The 22,800-nt window shown below is 42.9% G+C and overlaps 1 protein-coding gene across 4 annotated transcripts; it reads left to right on the top strand.

Annotated features, from left to right (window-relative positions):
• The first annotated feature begins 2,321 nt into the window (after window positions 1-2,321).
• Window positions 2,322-22,800, top strand: CREBL2 (cAMP responsive element binding protein like 2). 4 transcript variants are annotated; one of them, XM_075901169.1, is made up of 4 exons: window positions 2,325-2,568; window positions 12,308-12,505; window positions 14,608-14,755; window positions 17,338-17,357. In XM_075901169.1, exons 1-4 carry the CDS (start codon window positions 2,554-2,556, stop codon window positions 17,340-17,342), a joined length of 366 nt encoding a protein of 121 aa, XP_075757284.1. In that variant the 5' UTR covers window positions 2,325-2,553; the 3' UTR covers window positions 17,343-17,357. The 4 variants fall into 4 exon arrangements, with proteins under 4 accessions (XP_075757274.1, XP_075757284.1, XP_075757293.1 ...); XM_075901178.1 differs by lacking the exon at window positions 17,338-17,357 and adding an exon at window positions 15,385-15,405; XM_075901167.1 differs by lacking the exon at window positions 17,338-17,357 and adding an exon at window positions 21,555-22,800 and having other exon boundaries at window positions 2,330-2,568.

The following is a 22,800-nucleotide window of genomic DNA, read 5'->3' on the forward strand; positions in this document are numbered from 1 at the left end:
CTTTTGCGCAACTGTTCTTGCGCAAGAGGCCAGTGTAGACAGGCAACATGACTTTCTTGCTCAAGAAAGCCCTATGGTTAAAATGGCCATCAGAGCTTTCTTGCGCAAGAGAGCGTCTACACTGGCACGGACGCTCTTGCGCAAAAGCACATGGCAGTGTAGACGCTCTCTTCTGGAAGAGTTTTTGCAGAAGAACTCTTCTGCAAAAGAGTTTTTGTGCAAGATCACGCCAGTGTAAACGTAGCCTTCCTGTTCTACTTTCACATCTTTATCCCAAGGCTTATTCCTTCCCTAGCCATGGATATCGCTGGAAATTCCGTGCTTTGTTGCTGGCTCAATCCATGTCTTCCAGGTTGGCTCTGGTCACATAAAGACTGCAGCAGGAAGGTCCTGCTCTTCAATTAAAAAAACACACACACTTTGTTTTCATTGGCTCTGTTGGGTCCCTGCCAACACTTCTGGGAAACTCTCTAGAATCCACTGTCCCTAGGTTTAACCTTTAAAGGCACTTTAATTAACTGAATGGCTAGGATGTCCAGAAAAGGTTAGTATCCCTCCCATTCATCGAATCTATGCTGATGTAAGTTGTCATTGTGTTAAAGCTCTACATGTTCTCATCGCAAGACTAAACATTCCCAGTTTTTTTTTAACCTGTCCTCATATCTCAGGTTTCCTAAAGTTGCTGTCACTCTCCTCTGGATTCTCTCCAATTTGTTCATATCCCTAATGAAGTATGGTGCCTCAGCAGAGGCCTCACCCTTTCTGAATAGAACAGAACACCTCTTATGTACAACACTTCTGTTAACACATCACAGAACAATATTAGCCTTTTTGGACTTGAATCACACTGCTGACTCACATTTAATTTATGATCCACTATGAATAGGATGACCATATTTCCCTATGCCAAATACAGGACACTAATGGGGGAGCTGCCGACGCTCTGGGCTTGGGCCCAAGCTGGGGGGCTGCGGGTGCTTATGGCTTCAGGCCCACAGCGAGGGGTGGGAGGCAGAGCTGGCAGCACTCAGTGCTTCAGACCCACAGTGGACAGGGGGGACAGGAGCTGCATGCACTTGAGGGGTTCAGCCTCACAGTGTGGGGGTGGGGAGCTGCCAGCCCTCTGGGCTTTAGCCCCAAAATGGGAGAGGTGGGAGAGGAGCCGCTAGTGCTCGAGGCTTCAGCCTCACAGTGGGGGAAGCAGGGAAGGAATCGCCAAGGCGTGGGGCTCTAGCGCCTGAAGCTCCAAGTGCTAGCAGCTTCTCGCCCATCCTGCCCTGCTGCAGGGAAGAAGTTCTGCCCTGCAGAACGTAGGGTGGAGAAGGGACGGGAGCTGCAGGTGCTCAGGGCTTCAGCGGCTGAAGCCATGAGCCCTGGCAGCTGCTATCCCACTTCTTCTCTCCCTGCTGCAGGGGAAATATGGGACAATGTGTCTGTTTTTTTTAAAAGTCTGGACGCCAGGAGGAAGTCTTAAATAAGGGATTGTCCTGGGAAAAATGGGACGGATGGTCACCATAACTTACGAATCCGGGCTCCATATGAGTCACGATTTTCCAATTTGTACTTGCTATACTGTTTTGCACTTGGCTTTATTCAGGGCTGGCCCACAACATTTGGCAATTGAGACCAGGAGCTCAAATGATACCCCTGTGCCCCCTTGCTTGGGCCAAAACTTTGGAAGGTCTTAATTCTGCCTTCTTCCTGTTCTACTCCTCTCATGGTACTGCTCTGCTCCCTACATATGCACCAGCAGCAGACACAATTTTCTACACTCTGGGTCCTACTGGCACCCCCCCCCCCCAGTCTGGCACCTGAGGCAGCCGCCTCAGTTCGCCTCCTGGTAGGGCCAGCCCTGGCTTTATTGAATTTCTTCTCTCATCATTTCTCAAGGCTCCTTTGATGTCTAACCCTGTATTCCGAAGTGCTCGCAACCCCTCCCTGCTTCGGTGTCATCTGCCAATTTTATAAGCACTCCCGTGCTGCTGTATCGCTTACATTTTCTCCCCGTTACCTATCAGACCTCTGAGTTGGATAAAGTTTGCCAACACGACACGCGGTTTGTCCGGTTCAGGCCCGCAAGCCCGGCGTGGGACGTCTCCTTTCAATGCCTTTTGGGAAATGTAGTTTTCATGTGGGCGGCTCTTCCTCCTAACCTATGAGCACCCCGGGCTTGTCCAAAACTACCACTACCGGGGTGCACCGCGCCACTGAGCGTTCCGCGCTGCGCCTAGCCTCATGGGAGTTGTGGTTCTCTGGCCTAGAAACCTGCACGGGCTAAGGAGGCTGCCGCGGGGAAATAAAACCTCGATTCCCAGGATGCACCCGCTCCTAGCTCTGAGTCGGCTGGTCGCTGAGCGGGGGAAGGAGGGGGGCTGGTAAACAAACCGCATAGCAGGCTATGGAGCGGGCCAGTGGCGCCTGTCCAGCTGTGCCGGGCGCCCGCGAGCCGTTGTGAGCGCCCAGCGCGAGGGACACCGCTGACGCGGCTGCTCGTGCGGCGTCTGGCTGGGCCGCGGGCGGGCGGCGGTTCCGGGGTTGGGCCTGGCGGCTCCCATGGATGACAGCAAGGTGGGTGGGCCCTGCCTCGTGCGCGTTCGGCCTAACGGGTGTGACAGTTAAACGCCCCCCCGCCCCCGGCCATGGCCCTACGAACCCCCCCCCCCCCCATGCCCGCGTGAGCCGCTGTGAGCGCTGGGCGGGGGGGGGGGGGCGCGCCCTGCTCGGCCTGCTCCCCTCACCAGCCCCGCGCTGTGGGGTGGTCCCAGCGCAAAGGGCCAGGTGCTCAGGAGCCAAGTAAAGCGGGCAGCGCGCTCACTAGCCAGACCTGCGCTCGCCCCGGGCAGTGGCTGCTGGGTCTGGGGAGCCATCAGGCTGCGAAGTAAAACACCAGAGGCTGCTCCCATCAGAAGGGCCATACACTGGGTCGGACCTCAGGTCCATCTAGCCCAGTGTCTTGTCTGCTGACAGTGGCCAGTGCCAGGTGCCCCAGAGGGAGTGACCAGAACAGGGAATCATGGGCTGAGCCATCCCATTCCCAGCTTCTGGCAAACAGAGGCCAGGGACACCATTCTATCCCATCCTGGCTAATCGCCATTGATGGACCTAACCTTCATGAGTCTATCTAGCTCTTTTTGGAACCCTGTTAAAGCCCTGCCCTTCACATCCTCTGGCAAGGAGTTCCATGGGTTGACACTGCATTCTCACTTACTTTTTCATCTGTTATTCCCATCCCTTTCTGAATGGTACTCTTGTAAAAAAAACTTGAGACAACTCTTGAGAGTGAGATCCTTCACGCGCACGCACGCACACACACACCCCCTACCCCTCCCCCCCGAATATCGCAGAGACAGGGGCACAAATGTGTCCTTCCCTTACTAATTCTACTGTGCCTCAGAACTGACCTAGAAAGCCATTGCTAGAAAGACTAGTTTAGTCTGTTTCCAGTCAGTCCTTTAATCTTTTTGTCTGGTTAAAGGACAAAAGCCCTCCTGGGCTCTTGTACATTTCAAAAGCAAATTGCTGCCAGGAGTGTAGGGCCAGTGGGGGACTCAAACAGTGATAGGGGAAATGACTAGTTGTGTCCCCAGTTGACTATCTCTGAGTCTGATAATCGACTAGTGGCTTACATCCCTAGCACATACCCTGTTACAAAATTCTGATACCCTGCAGTCTGCCTCTAATTACTATTACATGTGATAATCTGATTACATAAGAAAATACCATAACATATATTTATATTCTGGGATACAACTGGCTGTCCTGAGCAGAACATCACAGAATTGTAAACTACTGCATTACTCAGTAACAGATTTGTTGGGGATCAGGTAGTTTACTGCCACATTTTGTCTAGTTCACAGCAAATGCCTTCCACTCTGAACCTTGTTTTGCAGGTAACACATAGTGAACAGAATGCCCGTCCTGCCCCCCAAAATTACTAACTTGGAATAAATGATCATCCCAAATGAAGCAAAATCACTTCAAATGACATGACATTTTAAATGAATGAAATTGTTCCATAGAATGAATCTCTATGGTTAGTAATTCCATGCTCCAGTAATATGAATATATCAGTAGGAATATATTACTAACCACTTGACTAGGATGATGATGGTGACTGTGAAATGGTAAGGGAGATTAGTCTATAAAAATGAAAAAATAATAACGGTGGAGCTAAACTATCCTCACATTGAGTACATGACACCTCAGCATGGGATACAGAGATAAAATTTCTTGACACCTTAAATGATTGCTTTTTGGAGAAGCTGGTTCTGGTATTCACAAAAGGAGAGGCAATGCTTGATTTAGTCCCAAGTGGAGCACAGGATCCAGTCTGAGGTGACTATATCTGGACTATTTGGAAATAGCAACCATAATATAATTAAATTTAACAGCCTGTGGCAGGAAAAAAACACCATAGCAGCCCACTGCCATAACATTTAATTTCAGAAATGGGTACTACATAAAAATGAGACGGATAAGCAGAAATTAAAAGGTACAGTGCTGAAACTGAAATTCTCACAAGCTTAATGGAAAATTTTCAAAGACACCATAATAGAAGCTCAACTTAAGTATATTCCCTAAATTAAAAAAATATACTAAGAGAACCAGAAAAGTGCCACCATAGCTTAACAAGCAAGTAAAAGAAGCAGAGAGAGAGAGAAAAAGGCATTTTTTTAAAAAGTGGAAGTTAAATCCTAGTGAGGAAAATAGGAGTATAAACTCTAGCAAACAAAGTGTAAAAATATAATTAGGAAGGCCAAAAAGGAATCTGAAGAACAGCTAGTTAAAATTTAATAGCAAAAAAAAATTGTAAGTACTTTAGTAAGTTGCCTGCTAAACAACCAGTGAGGTCACTGGATGATCGAGATGCTTAAGGAACACACAAGAACGATAAGGCCAATGCAGAGAAACTAAATTAAATGCATTAGTCTTGACAGCTGAAGACGTGAGGGAGATTCCCAAACTGGAGCCATTCTTTTTAGGTGACAAATCTGAAGAATTGTCGCAGAGCGAGGTGTCGTTACAGGAGGTTTGGGAACAAATTGATAAACTAGGACCAGATGACATTCATCCAAGAGTTCTGAAAGAACTCATGTGAAATTGTGGAACTACTAACTTGTTTGTAACCTATTATTTAAATCATCTTCTGTACCAAATGATGGGAAGATAGCTAATGTGATACCAATTTTTTAAAAGGGCTCTATAGGTGATCCTGGCAATTTCATCAGTAAGTCAAACTTCAGTACTGGGCAGATTAAAGAACAGAAGTGTCAGACAATAGATGAACATAATTTGTTGAAGAAAAATCAACAGAGGGAAATCATGCCTCGCCAATCTACTAGAATTTTTTGAGGGGACCAACAAGCATGTGGACAAGAATCCAGTGGCTGTAGTGTACTTAGATTTCCAGGATGCCTTTGACATGATCTTTCACCAAAGGCTCTTAAGCAAAGTAAGATGTCACGGGATAAGAGGGAAGGTCCTCTCATGGACTGATAAATAGTTAAAAGTTAGGAAACAAAGAGTAGGAATAAATAAGTTGTTAGAAGGAAGAGAGGTAAATAGTGGTGTCCCCCTGGCACCAATCTTATTCAGCATTTAGAAATGATCTGGAGAAAGGGGAAACAGCGAGGTGGCAAAATTTTCAGATGATGCTAAACTGCTCAAGTAAGTTAAGAGCAAAACAGACTGAAGAATTTCAAAAGGATCTCCCAAAACTAGGTGACTGGGCAGCAAAATGTCATGTGCATTTACCAACATTAAAATTCATAGTAACTCATACTGCAAATGATCCCAACTATATGTATAAAACAGTGGGGACTAACATAGTTATTACTGCTGAAGAGAGATCTTGGAGTTGTCATGGATAGTTCTCTGAAAACAGCCACTCAATATACAGCAGCAGTCAAAAAAGTAAACAGATTGTTAGGAATCATTGAGAAAGGGCTAGAGAATAAGACAGCAAATACCTTATTGCCTCTGTATAAATCCATGGTATGCCCATATCTTTAATACTGTGTGCAGATGTGGTTGCCTCACCTAAAAAAAGTATCTTGGAAAAAGTTCAGAAAAGGGCAACAAAAATTATTAGGGGTATGAAATGACTGCCATATGAGCAGAGATTAATAAGATTGGGACTTTGAAAAGAGATGATTAAGAGGGGATATGGTAGAGGTCTATAAAATCATGATTGGTATTGAAAAAGTGAACAAAGGAGTTATTTACTCCTTCCCATAACAAGAATTACGGGTCACAAAATAAAATTAATAAGTAGCGGGTTTAAACCAAACAAGAGGGAGTACTTCTTTATTCAACACACAGTCAACCTGTTACACAACTTGTCTGTGATGTTGTGAAGTCCAAGACTGTAACAAGGTTCAAAAAAGAGCCAAATAAGTTCATGGAGGATAAGTCCATCAATGACTCTTACCCAGGATGGGCAGAAATGGTGTCTTGCCTGTTTGTCAGAAACTGGGAATGAACAATGGAGTGGATGGATCACTTAAAGCAGGGGTGGGGAAACTCTCATCCTTGCCCCCAGCTTACCTGGTTCTGACCCCAGAAGCTCTGCCCCTCCTCCCAGTATTGGGGAGCTCGTGCCAGTGCTCCTAGCCCCCCATGGGGTTGGAGTACACAAAATCTACTAGGCTGGGCTCCCCCCCCCCCCCAGCTCTGGTGTGGGAGCCACTTTGTGTGTGGGTCAGCAGACCTCAACTCCAAAAAAGGTTCCCAACCCCTGATTTAGAGTGCTCTAAAGTGCCAGTGTAAACTTAGCCTTACTCAAATTGATTGAGTAGGCATGTTTGTAAATCCAGTGATTATCTTACTACATATTTTTGAAATGTGTGCCTATCTATCCATCTGTCTGTATTAGAAAGGGGAGAAGACATTTTGCTTAGTTTCTGAAATCTATAAATATATTACCTGAAACACACTTTTTTGAAAATCTGACAACAGATAATGTAGGTGAGGAAATATCTTTTATTGGACCAACTTCTGTTAGTGGGAATGTTACATAGAGCTCTTCTTCAGCTCTCTGCAATCTTGAAGGCTTGTCCCTATCATCAACAGGCGTTAATCCAATAAAGGATATTACTTCACCTACCAGATGTGTGTCTAATATCCTGTGACCAACATGACTATAACAACACTGTACATGACAAACAGATGTCATTACAATTACTAATGCTGATCTTTCTCTTTTGGCTCTTGATCACATATGACTGCTTGAAAAGACAGTTGCTAAATGCTAATAACTCCTGATGCTATTTTAATTCAGAGCAAATATAAAGGTAATTTGGAATTATCCTCTCCTCCCCCCCATCCATGTATGGATTCAGCTTGCAATACTAACTTATGTCTTTCTCTGCTGTCACAGCAACATAGGCTTTGGCTACACTTTTAAGACATGTCACTCAAGTTTATAGTAAAGACCAAAACTTTTTTGTTCCTAAGGGGAAAAAAATCTGTTGTGGTAGTAGAACTGCATTAAATCACATAGTTATGCAGAGCAAAATCATGTGAGAAACTGTGATTGAAACCTTGAGACTTTTTGTGGACTGTGTGGAGATTAGAATATTGTGGCATTGTTGATATCAATCTTTAAATCAGAGGGGGAGGTTGCTTCACATTTAAATTCCCGTAATGCTGGTGGGTAACTGAAAGGGGAACTGTGACCTTAAAAACTGAACTTGCTGCCCTCCCATCTATGTTTTAAGAGTTGTGTGTATATGGGGGTCCATCAAGATGAAAGGATAATCTAACTGCTTCATAAACTGTCCATGTACAGTGTCACTGAAATGCAGATGATCCTTGGAGAGATGGCTGTAGCCTACTACATAAGAACACAAAGGCAAATCTCTCTTCTTATGGAAGGAATGAGGATCCTTGATGTTCATTCAGAGCAGACAGAACCTTGGGTTTAAAGCAGGGCTACTCAACACGTGGCCTGCAGGTGGGATCCTTTGAACATGGCCTCCACTGGTGACGCTCCACAATGGCGAGACGTCTCCCAGGCGGGGTGAGAATTGAAAGACACAAATGGACGGGTTGGCTGGAAGAAATGAGTACAGGGTGTCAGCATTTCTAGCCTGCAGGGAGGAGGTGCCAGGAGCTCTGGGGCATTGTGGGAAGTGCTTTGTATTCATGCCCATCCGTATGAAAGAAGCTTATTTGCATATATTTGCATGTGAATGAACCACACTTAAATTGAGGCCCTCTGCATGTGCTGTGAGTATCGTGGCCCCCTGGGCTTCCAAAGTTGAGTAGCCCTGGTTTAAGATCTCATCCAAATGATTTCCACATTGTAAACTGGCTGGGTCTCAATATATATAAAATAAACACACACATGCACACAACTTGTTGACTTGAATGCACAATGTCAGAAAGTCATAAGTGGTACAAACCGGATGCTTAAATCATTAAGATGTGATTTCTGGGGTAATATAATATCCCAAAACTGTGGAACCTCCTTTGCGAATATTAATGTACCAGTCTCATGATTGTATTTCGGATGATGGATAAAAGAGATAACATACTCTGAGTGCATGTGGCTCTTACTTATTTACTTACTGATTTGTTCTTTTATGTATTTAGCAATAAAACTTCTGTAACACTTTAAACACATAAAGATCCCATATTAGAATAAGCAACCAAGCCTTAGTTACTGAAGTAAAACAAAACATTTAGTTTACATGGAAACCAACCAGTTATAGTTATGTCTGATAAGATGCTTACAAAACTTTATGCCTTGTGCCAGATTTACTGCAAGTACAGCGTACTGAGAACAATGGAGGAATGTGAGAATGAATTTTGTTCCTTTGGCCTTTATTATGCTAATTTTAAATAAGAAATCTTAAATAATATGCTTTGGAGTCTTCTGTCATAAGAAGGGTGTAGGGAACTTAGAGTTAAAATAACATTCTACAGCTCAAACTTGACAAAGGTTTGGATTTTTTCTGATCTTATGACTGCATTATATTCATTTCAAAGTCATTAGAAATCCATGAAGTGTGCTGTGTTTGCTCAGGGCAGACAGCCACTTCTGAATACATTTTAAAAAGGCAGTGTAGAGGGGATAAGATTAGGCTGCCAAGTGATTTCTGAATCATTTCACTACGTTAAGAATGAGTTCTGTTGTCTAATCCATTTTTCATTATAGAACATGACTTCACTTAGTGATAAATTGTTTTTACTGCTTGGTGCTACAAAACAAACTTTCTTTGATAATCGCAGCTATCACTTGTTCTGCAGTGTTTGTGTTGTGCAATAAAATATGCTGTAAAACTTGAACATTTAATTTAACACTTGCCTGTAAGAAAAATATAATGCATGCATTTTGTAGAAGTAAAATATGCTAGAAGGGGAATTGAGGAGTAAATGATAGAGAAATTATTCCTTTGTGGATGCTGTATTTTAAATGTGGTTCTACTGTGGTACATCTTAAAGTAATTTCTCCAAATTCAGTTATCAGAGCTGGGTACTTTATGTAGAGTACACATTCAGTTCCTGTAGAGGTTGCAGTGTTGTATAGGAGAGGGAGAGGAATGGGAGGACATTGGGAATGGAAATGTAACCAAATTATGATGGATTTTTAGTTAATTGGTAGATTCCTTTTGAAATGAATCAGAATTAAGAGGATGTGGGAGGGGTGAATTAGGTTAGAATAGACTAATGGTTTCAAATCACATCAGTGTAAACTTGGCCCTTCATTCTTCTGTGGCACATAAATAGAATGTCATGTAGTTTGCTGTGGGCATGCTTACATGTGTGTTTTCAGCAGGTATGAAACTTTAACCTCTGATGTTTTCTGCCTGTTTTACATGAACACCAAAGATCCTGTGGCATTCTTTGAAAGAAACAAGCTTTGTTCTGATATCCATGGCCAACATTTACTATTTCCTACTGTTGTGCAGCAAAACCTGTGTCACCAGAGGTGATTGCATGTTGATGACAGTGTTATTACTATTTTTATTAATTTTTATTGCAGTGCAACTTAGAAATCACATCTCACCATAATAGATATGCTACAAGCATATAACAAAAACATTGTGCCTGCTCTAAAGAGCTGAAGTCTATATACTTTGAGATGGGAGATGGTACAATTATTTTACAACTGTATAATGTGTAGAGCTGGAGCATATTCTTATTTTCTTATTTCAAGTTGCTATATGTAACCTAATAGTTATAGTGAGGCAATGGTTAAAGGGTTTTTTGGGTTGGAATGTATTTTAGATTTTAAAGAGCAAGCCTTTTGTATTGCCTTAAATTTAACTTTTGTAGCATTCATGAAATCTTCAATTTTAACACTATTGTCTTTTTAATGAGCATATATAGAATAAAAAAATGGAATATACAGTTGGATTTGGCTGGTAAATGCCAAAGGAGAGAGACAGGAATCAAGATTGTAGAGAAACTGTAACATATCAAATATTTCTTCTTAATTTATTAGCTTTTGCACATTAATGTTCTATGTATCAATATTAGGGATGTTAAATTTAAATTAATTAATTAATCTAATAGTCAATGGGATTTCCATCCACTAGTCAATTAGTTGATAAGGACTAGCATGGAGTCTCCCGCTGACCCTGGGCTCCACGCAGTGTTTCAATCTTTGAAATGCACAAGAGCCCCCCTGGGGCTCTTGTACATTTCAAAGGTAGAATGCTGCTGTTGCACCCTTGCCGCCTCCCATGGAGCTGGAGCTGGGAGGGGAACCGGCTTTTAAGCTGGCTCCCCCCCCCCCCAGCACCTCTGCCTCTTATCCCCCCTTGCTGCCTCTTTCTGATAGAGGCAGCCAGGGAGGGGGAAGCGACTAGTTGATTAGTTGCTTACATCCCTAATCAATACATCATTTAAAATCAGCCTTGTAAAATCATGAAAATTTACCAGCACAGACAAACAATCTACCTGCCTACCCCTTGAAGATGATACTTCAGTCATTTATGGGAAAGAACCAGTTTTGTCTTGGGCGAGTCACACTTTGCAGGACTGATCTTAAGAAGCACAAATCTGTGTAATATAGATTTATGATTACTCTTGTAAAGTGTATTTTGGAAACAAATGGCTCATATTGATGAATAGATACTTATTTGATACTTATGTCTGCATGAAACTCTAGATAGCTGGACTACATCCATGATTTGTGTATAATATTTTTCTGGCTAGTACTTTTAATTTGTGAATTTCCTCCCTTCGAAGCCTTTGTGAATTTAGAAATCAACCTTATTTTATTAAAATAATTTTAGGATTATTGTATAATTATAAACTCCAATTTTAAGATGCTAAATTCCATTCTGACTTTGGGGTTCTGTAACATTCCCAGTGGACAGGATTCCTCATTGTGTGTAATGGGTTCATGATGGCAGTTGATGCTGAAATAGGCCTTCAGAGTTGGCTGGAGAGCTGACTGAACTTTTCATTCTTCTGCAATATGGTTGCCCAGGTCATATTGGAAGTCCAGCTTATAGTACAGCTGCCTGAGCAGTCTCTTTATGTTAGGAGCTCCTTGTTGCTTGTCCTGCTGCTGTTTAACTTCTTTCATCAGCCCCTTGAAATTAAAAGTAAACTCTTCTTCCTCTGTTATCTGGTATCAGCTGAAGTAGCTAAGTAGAGGTTGGGCCTCCCTTGGCCCAGCACCCTCGGTACCTGACTGGTCCCAGATGAGGGATTTTGCCAGACCAGGGGAGGTCATTTCTGGCCCCTCTGTTATCATCCACTACTCCCCCCACCCCCAGCCTTGGATTGGCCACCGTACTCCTGGCCATCCTCTTTCCCTGCCAGCCCTGCTGCTCTGGCAGTCCGCCTCCACCCTTTCCTTGCTAAGCCAGGCTGCACAACTCCCTGCGCACCAGGATCCTGCCCTGCTTGGTGGCTTCGCTGTGGTGTGCCAGGCTTCTGGACACACTGAGCAACTCCGCTGCAGCCTCGCTGGGCAGTCCCACTGGTTGTACCTAGGAGCCCAGCTGCAGCACACCAGAAAGCCCAGCTACGGGGAACCCAGCTGCTACCCTTCCACCAAGACTCTCTGGTCCTGGAACATCTGTGGTCTTGTCCGACCACGGGTGCTACTGGATCAGGGAGTCCCAGTTAGCAGAGGTTCAATCTGTACTATGCTTGAGGGAGCTGAGAATTTGATGGAATATTGCTTCCTTGATTTTAATATATCACTTTTATTCCTTTATGGTAAACTTTGTAGCAGTAGGCTCCCCTCTTGCTGTGCAAATCCTAATACAGTGGTAGGAAGTTAGGAAGTTCATTCTTATTCCTCCCCGGATGAATGTAAATTTAATTTACTGTCACCTTATAGGTGGTTGGAGGCAAAGTAAAGAAACCAGGCAAACGAGGTCGTAAACCAGCCAAAATAGATTTGAAGGCAAAACTTGAGAGAAGTCGTCAAAGTGCGAGAGAATGCAGGGCGAGGAAGAAACTGAGATACCAGTATCTGGAAGAGTTGGTTTCAAGCAGAGAGAGAGCAATCTGTGCACTTAGAGAAGAGCTGGAAATGGTAAGGAATTTTCTTCTGACCTAACCTTGGTTTAGGGCTGGATCCTGTTCTGATTGATATCAGGGAGAGTTTTGCTATTGACTTAAATGAGAGCCTGATTAGGTCATAAGATGTCAGAATCACAAGAACAAATATGTTAAGTGCTTGCTTGGTTTACATGTTGAGTATGATCCTGGTATCAGAAGAGGTTTACAAGATTATTCGTATTTGTACTAGATATAAGCAAGGTGACGGCTATGCATTAGTGTCTCATCTTAAAATCCTATTTCTTATATTGGGGAAAGTACCTGATCTCTAAGTGTAGGGGCACACTGAAATATTGATATGTAGTCATCTGTTGTTTGTGGACATTTTCAGCCAGACTGCTTTTGTGCATATTGCTGACTCTCTGTGCACAAAATTATGTTTGTATGTGTAGCTTGTGTAGTTGGTTATTCAACTGTCTCATTGTTTGAACAAAATGGATGTATGTACATGTTTCATGGCACAATAAGTTCATAGAATCATAGAGCTGGAAGAGACCTCAGGAGGTCATGAAGTCCAGCCCCCTGCCCAAGGCAGGACCATTCCCAACTAAATCAACCCAGCCAAGGCTTTGTCAAGCTGAGAATTAAACACCTCTAGGGATGGTGGGCAAAAGAGAGCTTGCAAAATGGAGGGAGGAGAGGGAGAAAGGTGGCTTTATGGGCGACTAGCTTCTGCCTCTCCCTCCACTTTGCTCCTCTGATACAGAGGCAGCAAGAGGGGAGTATGTGTAGTTGTTAGGATTAATTGATAAGCTCAGGCTTATCAATTAAACATGTAGACAACTACACGCTAACATCCATACGTTGGTAACCTCTACTTTCCCATCTCTTAGTCACTCAGGGTATGTCTACACTACCCTCTTAGTTCAAACTAGGAGGGTAATGTAGGCATACCGCACTTGCAAATGAAGCCCGGGATTTGAATTTCCTGGGCTTCATTTGCATAAGCGGGGAGCCGCCATTTTTAAAACCCCGCTGGTTCGAACCCCGTGCAGCGCGGCTACACGGGGCTCGAACTAGGTAGTTCGGACTAGACTTCCTATTCCGAACTACCGGTACACCTCGGAAGCCTAGTCCTAACTACCTAGTTCGAGCCCCGTGTAGCCGCGCTGCACGGGGTTCGAACCAGCGGGGTTTTAAAAATGGCGGCTTCCCGCTTATGCAAATGAAGCCCGGGAAATTCAAATCCCGGGCTTCATTTGCAAGTGCGGTATGCCTACATTACCCTCCTAGTTCGAACTAGGAGGGTAGTGTAGACATACCCTCAGTGATAAAAAAGTTTGTATTTTTGTCACTTGTTAATGAGAAAGTTTTAATCAGCTATAATGTGGCTAAAAGGAAAGGAAACTTCCCATAATTCTGGCTTGTAGAATACCAGAAAAAACTTCTGAGTATCTCCAAGCATTAGATTCATGTGAAATTTTTGTTTTGAAAGGTGGTGAGCTGGAAGATTATTTTGGCTAATGGACATGCCAGCAAATGCACACAACGTTCCTTGCAGTTTAGTAATGTTCCTTACTATTTAGTAATTACTGCCACCAGCAGTAGTTGTGTTAACTGAAATATGATTTACTCAGGCCAAATATGCTATCATGGGCACATGTTTAACTCATCAGCAATCACGTAAATTCAAATTGTAAATTAATATAGTGGAAGGTAAAAATTACAGCTCTGTTTTGTCCACTAATGCAGCAGTTCTCTGTGGGTTAGGACTCCAGAGTAGGTCACAAGCCCATTTTAATGGGATTGCTGGGGCTGGCTTAGACTTGCTGTGGCCCAGGGCCCAAGCCCCGCCTCTCCGGGCCAAAGCCCTGGGTGGCAGGGATCAGGTTTCAGGCCTCCTGCCTGAGGCTGGAAGCCCTTGGGCTTTGGTTTTCATCCCTGGGTGGTAGAGTTTGGGCTTTGTTCCCTTCTCGTGGGACAGTGAGAGTTGGACAGATTCAGGGTTTGGTTGCCCCTCTTCAATGTAGTAATTTTTGTTGTTAGAAGGGTAGTGTAGCGCAATGAAGTTTGAGAACCACTGTGCTAATGCGATCTTGCCAGTTTGCTAATGCTTAATGTGTTTGCCTATTTCAGTACAAGCAGTGGTGCATGGCAATGGACCAAGGGAAAATCCCCTCTGAAATAAAAGCCCTGCTAACTGGAGAAGAGCAAAGCAAAGCACAGCAGAACTCAACCAAACTTGCCAAGTCTGGGAAGACAGAAACCCACAGTAACAATCCCTGTGAGTATCATGCCTGTGACAACAAAATAGAAGCCAAGTCTTTCTACATGTAGGATAGTGTTCTTATACACAAATGATCAATTTTAGCATTGAGACTAAGGGTGTGTCTAGACTACATGCCTCCTTCGACGGAGGCATGTAGATTAGCCAGATCGGAAGAGGGAAATGAAGCCGCGATTAAAATAATCGCGGCTTCATTTAAATTTAAATGGCTGCCCCGATCTGCCGATCAGCTGTTTGTCGGCAGATCGGGGGAGTCTGGACGCGATGCCCCGACAAAGAAGCCTTTCTTCATCGACACAGGTAAGCCTGGTTCGAGGCTTACCTGTGTCGATGAAGAAAGGCTTCTTTGTCGGGGCATCGCGTCCAGACTCCCCCGATCTGCCGACAAACAGCTGATCGGCAGATCGGGGCAGCCATTTAAATTTAAATGAAGCCGCGATTATTTTAATCGCGGCTTCATTTCCCTCTTCCGATCTGGCTAATCTACATGCCTCCGTCGAAGGAGGCATGTAGTCTAGACACACCCTAAAGGTTTAGTGGGATGTGTAAAGACTTTGTGATATTACTACAGTTGTAGTAGTTGCAAAGCTGTGTGGTAATTTTCAAAAGAAAATGGTATGTTTCAGAACAGAAGATCTTTGCCATCATTTTCCCTATGATGAAATATTGAACATCTGACCTGTGTGTGTATTTGCCCTTCTTTGATCACAAGGCTACCATTTGGAGGTAAGGTATCAGAATATGTGAAGAAAGGGACTACTCTCGTATATAAATTCCTGTGTTCTACACACTTAGAAAACTGAATATACAATATATAAATGTCTTAAATCTCCCTGTTTTAAAAGAATGTTATTTAGGTTGCAAAATCAAGCAAGCACTTGAAAATTAGGAAGTGCCAGCTTTAAAGTTGACTGTGCAAACTTGATTTTTCCTCTTGGCATGTCCATCCTATGCAGTGAATGAAGCAGAGGTTTAGAGGAAAAAATATCGTGTGATCATATAAAATTATATCATATGGACAAACAAGCATTAAGCAGTAAGGTCGCTGGGGCAACAGTAAATCACCCGTTTTCTAACTTCGGAGCGCTTCACTTTGCAACCTAAATACAATTATATTTTTAAAAGCTACATTAAAATAATTTTCCAGCTAGTTTGTTCAGTTCCTTCCTCCAGTTCAGTCTTAAGTTTTCTCCTGCAGTTATCTTGAGTGTGGTGGCCAGGGAGAATTGATGACCATGATTACCTCACTCCTCTTCCTTAAATAGGATTTTCCTAAGGTGGGAATCCTTTATCTTTAGCCTAAACTTCCACTTTGTTCTTCTGGAAAAATACAGCATCAAAAAATGGGTCCCACCGTCAGGTGACATGGCCACGTGTCTCTGCAAGGCCTCTGTCTCCGTTCTGAACCGGCTGACCCATATGTCCACAGGAAAGTTAAGCTCCATTGTCTCTTGCTAATGGGCTATCACAGCACTGAAGCTTTAAACAGTGGGAGCAGGGCTTGCCTTATGGAAAATGGTGCTCTGGGTGAACTTGTATGTTGCTGCCCCCTATTTCCCTTGGCTGCCATGGGCTCCCCTACCCCTGGACTCCCTGTGCTCCCTTTGCCATTAACTCCTGTCTCTCTTGCACCCTAACTCCTACAGTGTGCCCCAACTCCAAGATTTTGTCACCTTCACCCCACCCCCTGCACTTCCCTCCCATCTGCACCCCCAGCTCCAGCTCTGCACTGCCAGTGTGCCTACCACATAGCCTCCCTGCCCAGAATCACGCAACCCCTTATGCCCAGTAACCCCCATTCCCAGGGGCCTGGCACCCAGAGATCACCACAAATCCCTATGCCCAGTGCCCCTCCACCCACAGACCCTCCACACTGCCCAACACCCCATATTCCTGAGGCCATTTGGCACCAAAAATGTAGTATTCTGTGCACAATATTTTAAAATTCTGCAAATGTTATTGTCAATAAGTAAATGTGAGTCTCCAACATGGGAGTGGCCAGTATAGGCCACTGGCTGCATAAAGGTGGGAAATCATGTTGCATCCCCACAAACACTCCTCTCCTTGCCATGAGATGCCTGTGGGTGCATGGCAAAAGGCCACAAGGAAGGGTTTTACATGATGGTTGAGATCAGCCATGACCCAAGATCCGTTTGAATGACAAAAAAGAAATAGCTAATAGTAATAACTGAGTCCAGTTCTCATCCAGGCCCTTGTCGGCCATAGGGATGTGAAGGAGTCCCCAGCTCCATGGGGTGCTGCCACTTTGAAATGCCGCGAGGAGCCTGACTCCGAGCTCAGTGTGGCGTTTCAAAGTGGCAGTTCTGCTTGGATCCCAGGGTCAGCGGAGAGTTCACAGCTGACCCTGGGCTCCTTGTGGCGCTTTCACCTTTAACGTGTAGCAATAGCCCTAGGGCTGTTTCTGTACTTCAAAGGTGGAGACACCCTATCGACTAGACAAATAGTCAATGCAAAATGCACCGATTATTCGATTAGTCAGTTAATCACAATTTAACATCCCTAGTCTGCCATGGCTCTGGGCCATCACCTCCTAAATGGCCTTTTCATTTCTCCCTCAGCCTGAAATGCAAAGAGATGTTTCGATGGGCAGATTACTAAGAACAGGACCCATCAGACACCATCCATAAGAAAAAGAAATGTATCTTTTCCCTAAATAAAAGTTTTCAAAAGCAAATCCATCTTCCTGCCTAAGTTGTTCCCTCCATTGCATTCTGCAGCCCTGATTGCTGCTTTTCTGCTCCAGGTATATAACCCTTGAGTGGGTAGCCAGGGAGAAGTGACAACCAGGAGGACCTTTTTCTTTTTGTCAATTTCTTGTTGACAAGGGCAGAAGCAGTCACCTTTTATTCCCCTCCTCTGTATCCAGGCTGTGTGTGTGTGTGTCCCCCTTAGCCCATGTCTGGTGCTGATTCCTGCTGGGGAAGGGAGGAGAGGTGATCCTTGACTTCTGGGTTTAAATTTCCAAGCCAAAGGGGAGAGAGTGAAAAGGTGAAACTGACCCCATGACCTATTCATTTTTAGGCTTTTCTATTATCTGAAAAGCTCTGCAAATATATTCCCAACTCTTAAGCCATCTAGTCAATATGTCATTACAAAGCTTGACACAGGCCAGACAAAGGGAGCCTTCCATGTCATGTAAATTGACAAGTATCAGTGATCTTTGAAGAAAATTAAGTGATAGGAGACAGCCAGCATGGATTTGTAAAGAACAAATCATGTCAAACAAGTCTGATAGCTTTTTTTGATAGTATAACAAGCCTTGTGGATAAGGGAGAAGCAGTGGACGTGGTATACTTAGACTTAAGTAAGGCATCTGACACGGTCTAGCATGACCTTATCAATAAACTAGGGAAATATAACCTAGGTGGGGCTGCTATAAGGTGGGTGCATAACTGACTGGTTAACCATTCTCAGACAGTAATTATTAACAGTTCACAATCATGCTGGAAGGGCCTAACAAGTGGCATTCCGCAGGGGTCTGTTTTAGGACTGGTTCTGTTCAATATCTTCATCAGTGATTTGGATGATGGCATAGAGAGTATGATTATTAAGTTTGCAGATGATACCAAGCTGGAAGGGGTTGCAAGTGCTTTGGAGAATAGGATCAAAATTCAAAATGATCTGGACAAACTGGAGAAATGGTCTGAGGTAAACAGGATGAAGTTTAACAAGGACAAATGAAAAGTTAGGAAGGAACAATCCCTTTCACATATACAGAATGGGAAGCGACTGTCTAGGAAGGAGTACTGCTGAAAGGGCTCTAGGGGTCATAGTGGACCACAAGTTAAACATGAGTCAACATTGTGACACTGGTGCAAAAAACATCAAACTTGATTCTGGGCTGCATTAACAGGAGTGTTGTGAGCAAGACATGAGCAGTCATTCTCTTTGACTCACTATATATTTATTGTAGCTCTTAAAGATGTGTCTCTATAGATGGTCCACTACCTGCCCTCCTCATCCTGGTTTGGACATTTGGATAGAGAATGAACCGCTGAGGGTGGTTTGCCTGTGCAGCCCCTGCATATGCTCTTTGTGGAGTGAGAGGTTGTATAGATAGCTGAATGGACTTTGCTAATGGAAAATCTGAGCTCAAGAGTTGCACCTATAGGGACGTACATCGTGAAGAACTGCAGTTATTGCACAGGGTGAGGAACCCCTTATTAATTTCTGATTATAACCGATCTTCATGCCACAGGATCTCTACTTCACAAATGTAAACTGTGTGGCACTTGAGCTCATGTTTAAATTCCAGTGGCCTCAGTGGAATTAAAGTTAAGCACATACAGGCAGTCCCCGGGTTACGTACAAGATAGGGACTGTAGATTTGTTCTTAAGTTGAATTTGTATGTAAGTCGGAACTGGTACATATTGTAGGGGAAACTCTAGGCAAACATTTCTCCAGAGCTCAGTTTTATTCTTCCACACCTCACTTCCCTCAGTTCTTTATTCTCAAACTGAGGTGTCTGCTGAGAAAAGCCGCTCCGCGTCTGCCTGGTCTCCTGTGAGGGTGGGGGGGGGGGGGCGCTAGCTTCGCGTCTCCCTGGTCTGCTGGGGGGAAGCAGCTAGTGCGGGGTTGCCTCACCCCGTTTGTAAGTAGGGATCCGATGTAAGTCGGATCCATGTAACCCGGGGACTGCCTGTACTTTAAATTCATTGTTGAATCAATGCTGTAGAAACTACACAGAGAAATTACTTTCTTTAGAGGAATGTTTCATTCCATATCTGGTTATGTGGCAAAGGGACAACGTTTAGTTTTACATCTCATCAAAAATACTACACCTCTCTTCCTCTCCTCCTTTATTATTTATTTACAACAACTAATTTTAAAGTTTCTTGTACAACAAGTTTATTTTATGGGGAGGGAGAACAGGAGTTGGAATTTCCTCTGTCACCTTAAATTTCCCATCATTGGGAGCAATGGCTTCCCCATTTGCTGCCCTTGACCTCAGTGGGTGTGGTTTTCTGGATTAGCCAGCCATTGATCTTCTAGGAGCCTGTCTAAAGTGAGAGTCCACTGTCATGTGGCACAAATAGTGTGTTTGTGTTCTGACATTGTTGCTTTCAATGAGCTAAAATAGTTATAGGATTATGTAAGGGAAATATATTCAGCCCATGTCATGACGATGATCAATAATAGTTGTGTATACTGCAGACCAAAAAAGTGTCAGCACACAGGTGCTTCTGGCTCTATCAGACAGCTGTATGCTGGCATGGCTAGACAGTTACTAAAGATGGGTCCAAACAGCATTCTATTTGTTACCCTCCTAGTTTGCCCCAGACATTCTAGTTCAATCACAAGTCATTGAACTTGATTCAGGAATCACTGGATGAAATTCTATGGCCTGTGTTAGGCAGTCAGTCAGACTAGATTATAAAAGTTGCTCTCATATTAAAATCTTTTAATCTTCATTAGCCCTTCATTTTGGGGCTTAAGTTCATCAGCTCCACTTGGAGATTAAAACTGATCTTATTCTTGCACATATGGTACCCTCTGCCTGCGGATCTTGTCTGTACACAAAACGACTCCCAGAACTGTTCCCTTGTAAAGAATATATATATAATACTTTTAGTGGAGTGCCATTCAGTACACCAGATAATTAAAATAACTCTCCTCTATAATTCCTCTTAGGCTACGTCTACACTACGAGTTTTCTCGGCAAAAAATATGCTTACGAGGGACTCATTTGCATGAGTTGCAATCTCATTTGCATATTTTCTGCCAGTCCGTTTTTGTGCTGGGGTTTTTGTGCAAAAACAAGCAGTGTGGACATTTTCTTTTTGCGCAGAACCCCTTTTTTCTGCAAGATCCTTATGCCCCAAAAAAGGAGGTTTACCAATCTTGCAGAAAAAGGGGTTATTGCACAAAAAGAAAACGTCCACACTGCTTGTTTTTGCACAAAAACCCAGCACAAAAACGGATTGGCAGAAAATGTGCAAATGAGATCGCAACTCATGCAAATGAGTCCCTCATTAGCATATTTTTTGCCAAGAAAACTCGTAGTGTAGATGTAACCTTAGTGAAAGGAAGTATTTGACCCTCAGTGCCTCCCCCACTTCTCTTTCTACTGATGTTGCAATAGCCATGTGTGTAGCTGTCGTCTCTCATCGATATTGAAGGAGATGGAGGTGAGCATCCCATGTATCCACCTGTCACAAAAGAAATATAAAAGTCAGTACCTTAGCTGTGTTGGAAGGCGTGTGGGAAGGAAGTAGAAGTTGTCCAGATACTTAAAAAACAGTGTTAGGTGAACCCTAGCATGTCTGGTGTTTGTAGCAAAACCAAGCACTTAATTTCTGTGCACTGCAATTCTTCTATGTTTTGTGTATGCATGACGTTGACTGCAATATTATGCTAATGAACTGAGGTATTTTAATGGAATTACATGGGGTACAGTTGGAGTAAAGCACTGGTCCAAGAAGTTCATAGATACCTAAGAAAAAACCCACTGTAAATCTTTTCCTTTTTCATCCCAGATATTTGAAGCATAAAAAAGTGAGGGGATGGATTTTGTATATCTGTCACTTAATAGAGAACGTTTTGCCTAATTATATATATTTTTAAGACCCATCAATCAAGGTTTGCTTTTATAATTGGATAATAGTAAGTGTTCACCAAACACTGTGCACTTTATGAAGTACTTCTCAGAAGAATTTTGTAACCTTCAAGTAGTTATTAAAACGTATTAGATTTCATTAGACTTTATTTTTTTGGCAGCTGGAACCATCACTGTGTTTAGAAGAGTCCTTGTGATTGATTGCTTTTCTTTTTCAGGGTGAAAGTTGTTAGTGAAATATGGAAGTCAATTGTGAATCCAATCCTGCTTGGCATCCTGTGAAAGAACGGAGAAAATTTTGCAGCATATTTGTTTGCTCTCTGCCACTGAATTAATTGTGTGATATTTTTAATTGACATAGCACAAAAGACAGTGTTAATATCACCCCCAAAGAATTTGATATAGCCCACAAATGCAGAGAAATTCAGAGTAAGGCTGAAATTTGACTTTAACCAATGCATGTTTAAGTATTATAGCATATGTGACATGCAAGATCATCTGATGTTGTTACTTCTGCAGAAATTGAAGACAAAATTTCAGCCTTAACACTAAATTTCCTTCTTGTTAATACTATGTAATATTCTCTTGGTGTTTGCCTTTTATATTATTAAATCTGTTTATTTTTATGGTGGCTACTTGGGGAAAGTGCTTTTAATCTGAAGAAAGATAAGAGACCTTATGCTCCTGATATTCCATGAATACACCCAAGATTAGGTTGAATTTGTGTGTGTCATATGCATGTATGGCATGCATTATAACATCTCCTTTTAACCATTCTTGTAGAAGTTGTTAATATGTATTAGTGGTATTGTCACTTGCATTGCTGTTATCTACCTGCCCTCCTTTAAATTGTGACTAGAAACTATTAAGAGCCTTGTTTCTTTACTAATTAATTGTAGCAACACTTCTGTCTTTTAAAAAAAGAAACCCTGGTTTAAAGTTACTTTTGAAGCCATTGAACTTTTTGGGGGCCTGATGCCTAGTTACTGGAAGGTTTGGCTGGATAGAATGAAAGAGTAGAGACACTTCTTCCCATTTAATTCTAGACTGGCTTTAATGAATTACACTGACAATGTTAACTATGGCTTCAAACCATAGTTTTATGTACTTCAAACCATAGTTTTATGTACATAGGTTTGGCAAAGTTTGAGTTTAAAAAATAATATTGATGTTCATTTGTGAGTGTTTTTTCTGTTTAGTGGGTTTTTTTTTTTTTACAGAAGCACAAAATTATGGAAGTTGTTGCATTTTTAAACATTTCTATAGATTTAAATATTCACAATTGCAGGAAATTATACGGGTTGGTAATAAACTGGGTGGGGCAGAGAATAATCAAGAATAGAAATAGAGATTCAAAAAGTTAAACCTTCATAGCCATTAAAACAGATTGTGAACATATTATGTAAAAATATACAAAATAAATATCTTTAAATCGAACCCTGATAAAAAAAATATTGCTTAAGA

Source organism: Pelodiscus sinensis, chromosome 1 (assembly GCF_049634645.1).
Source record: "Pelodiscus sinensis isolate JC-2024 chromosome 1, ASM4963464v1, whole genome shotgun sequence".
Classification (NCBI taxonomy): domain Eukaryota; kingdom Metazoa; phylum Chordata; order Testudines; family Trionychidae; genus Pelodiscus; species Pelodiscus sinensis.

What these genes read in the sequence shown, in the direction of transcription:
- CREBL2 (XM_075901159.1), top strand. An exon ending in TTAGAGAAGAGCTGGAAATG is followed by an intron (nt 12,506 to 14,607) that starts GTAAGGAATTTT and finishes TGCCTATTTCAG; the next exon opens with TACAAGCAGTGGTGCATGGC.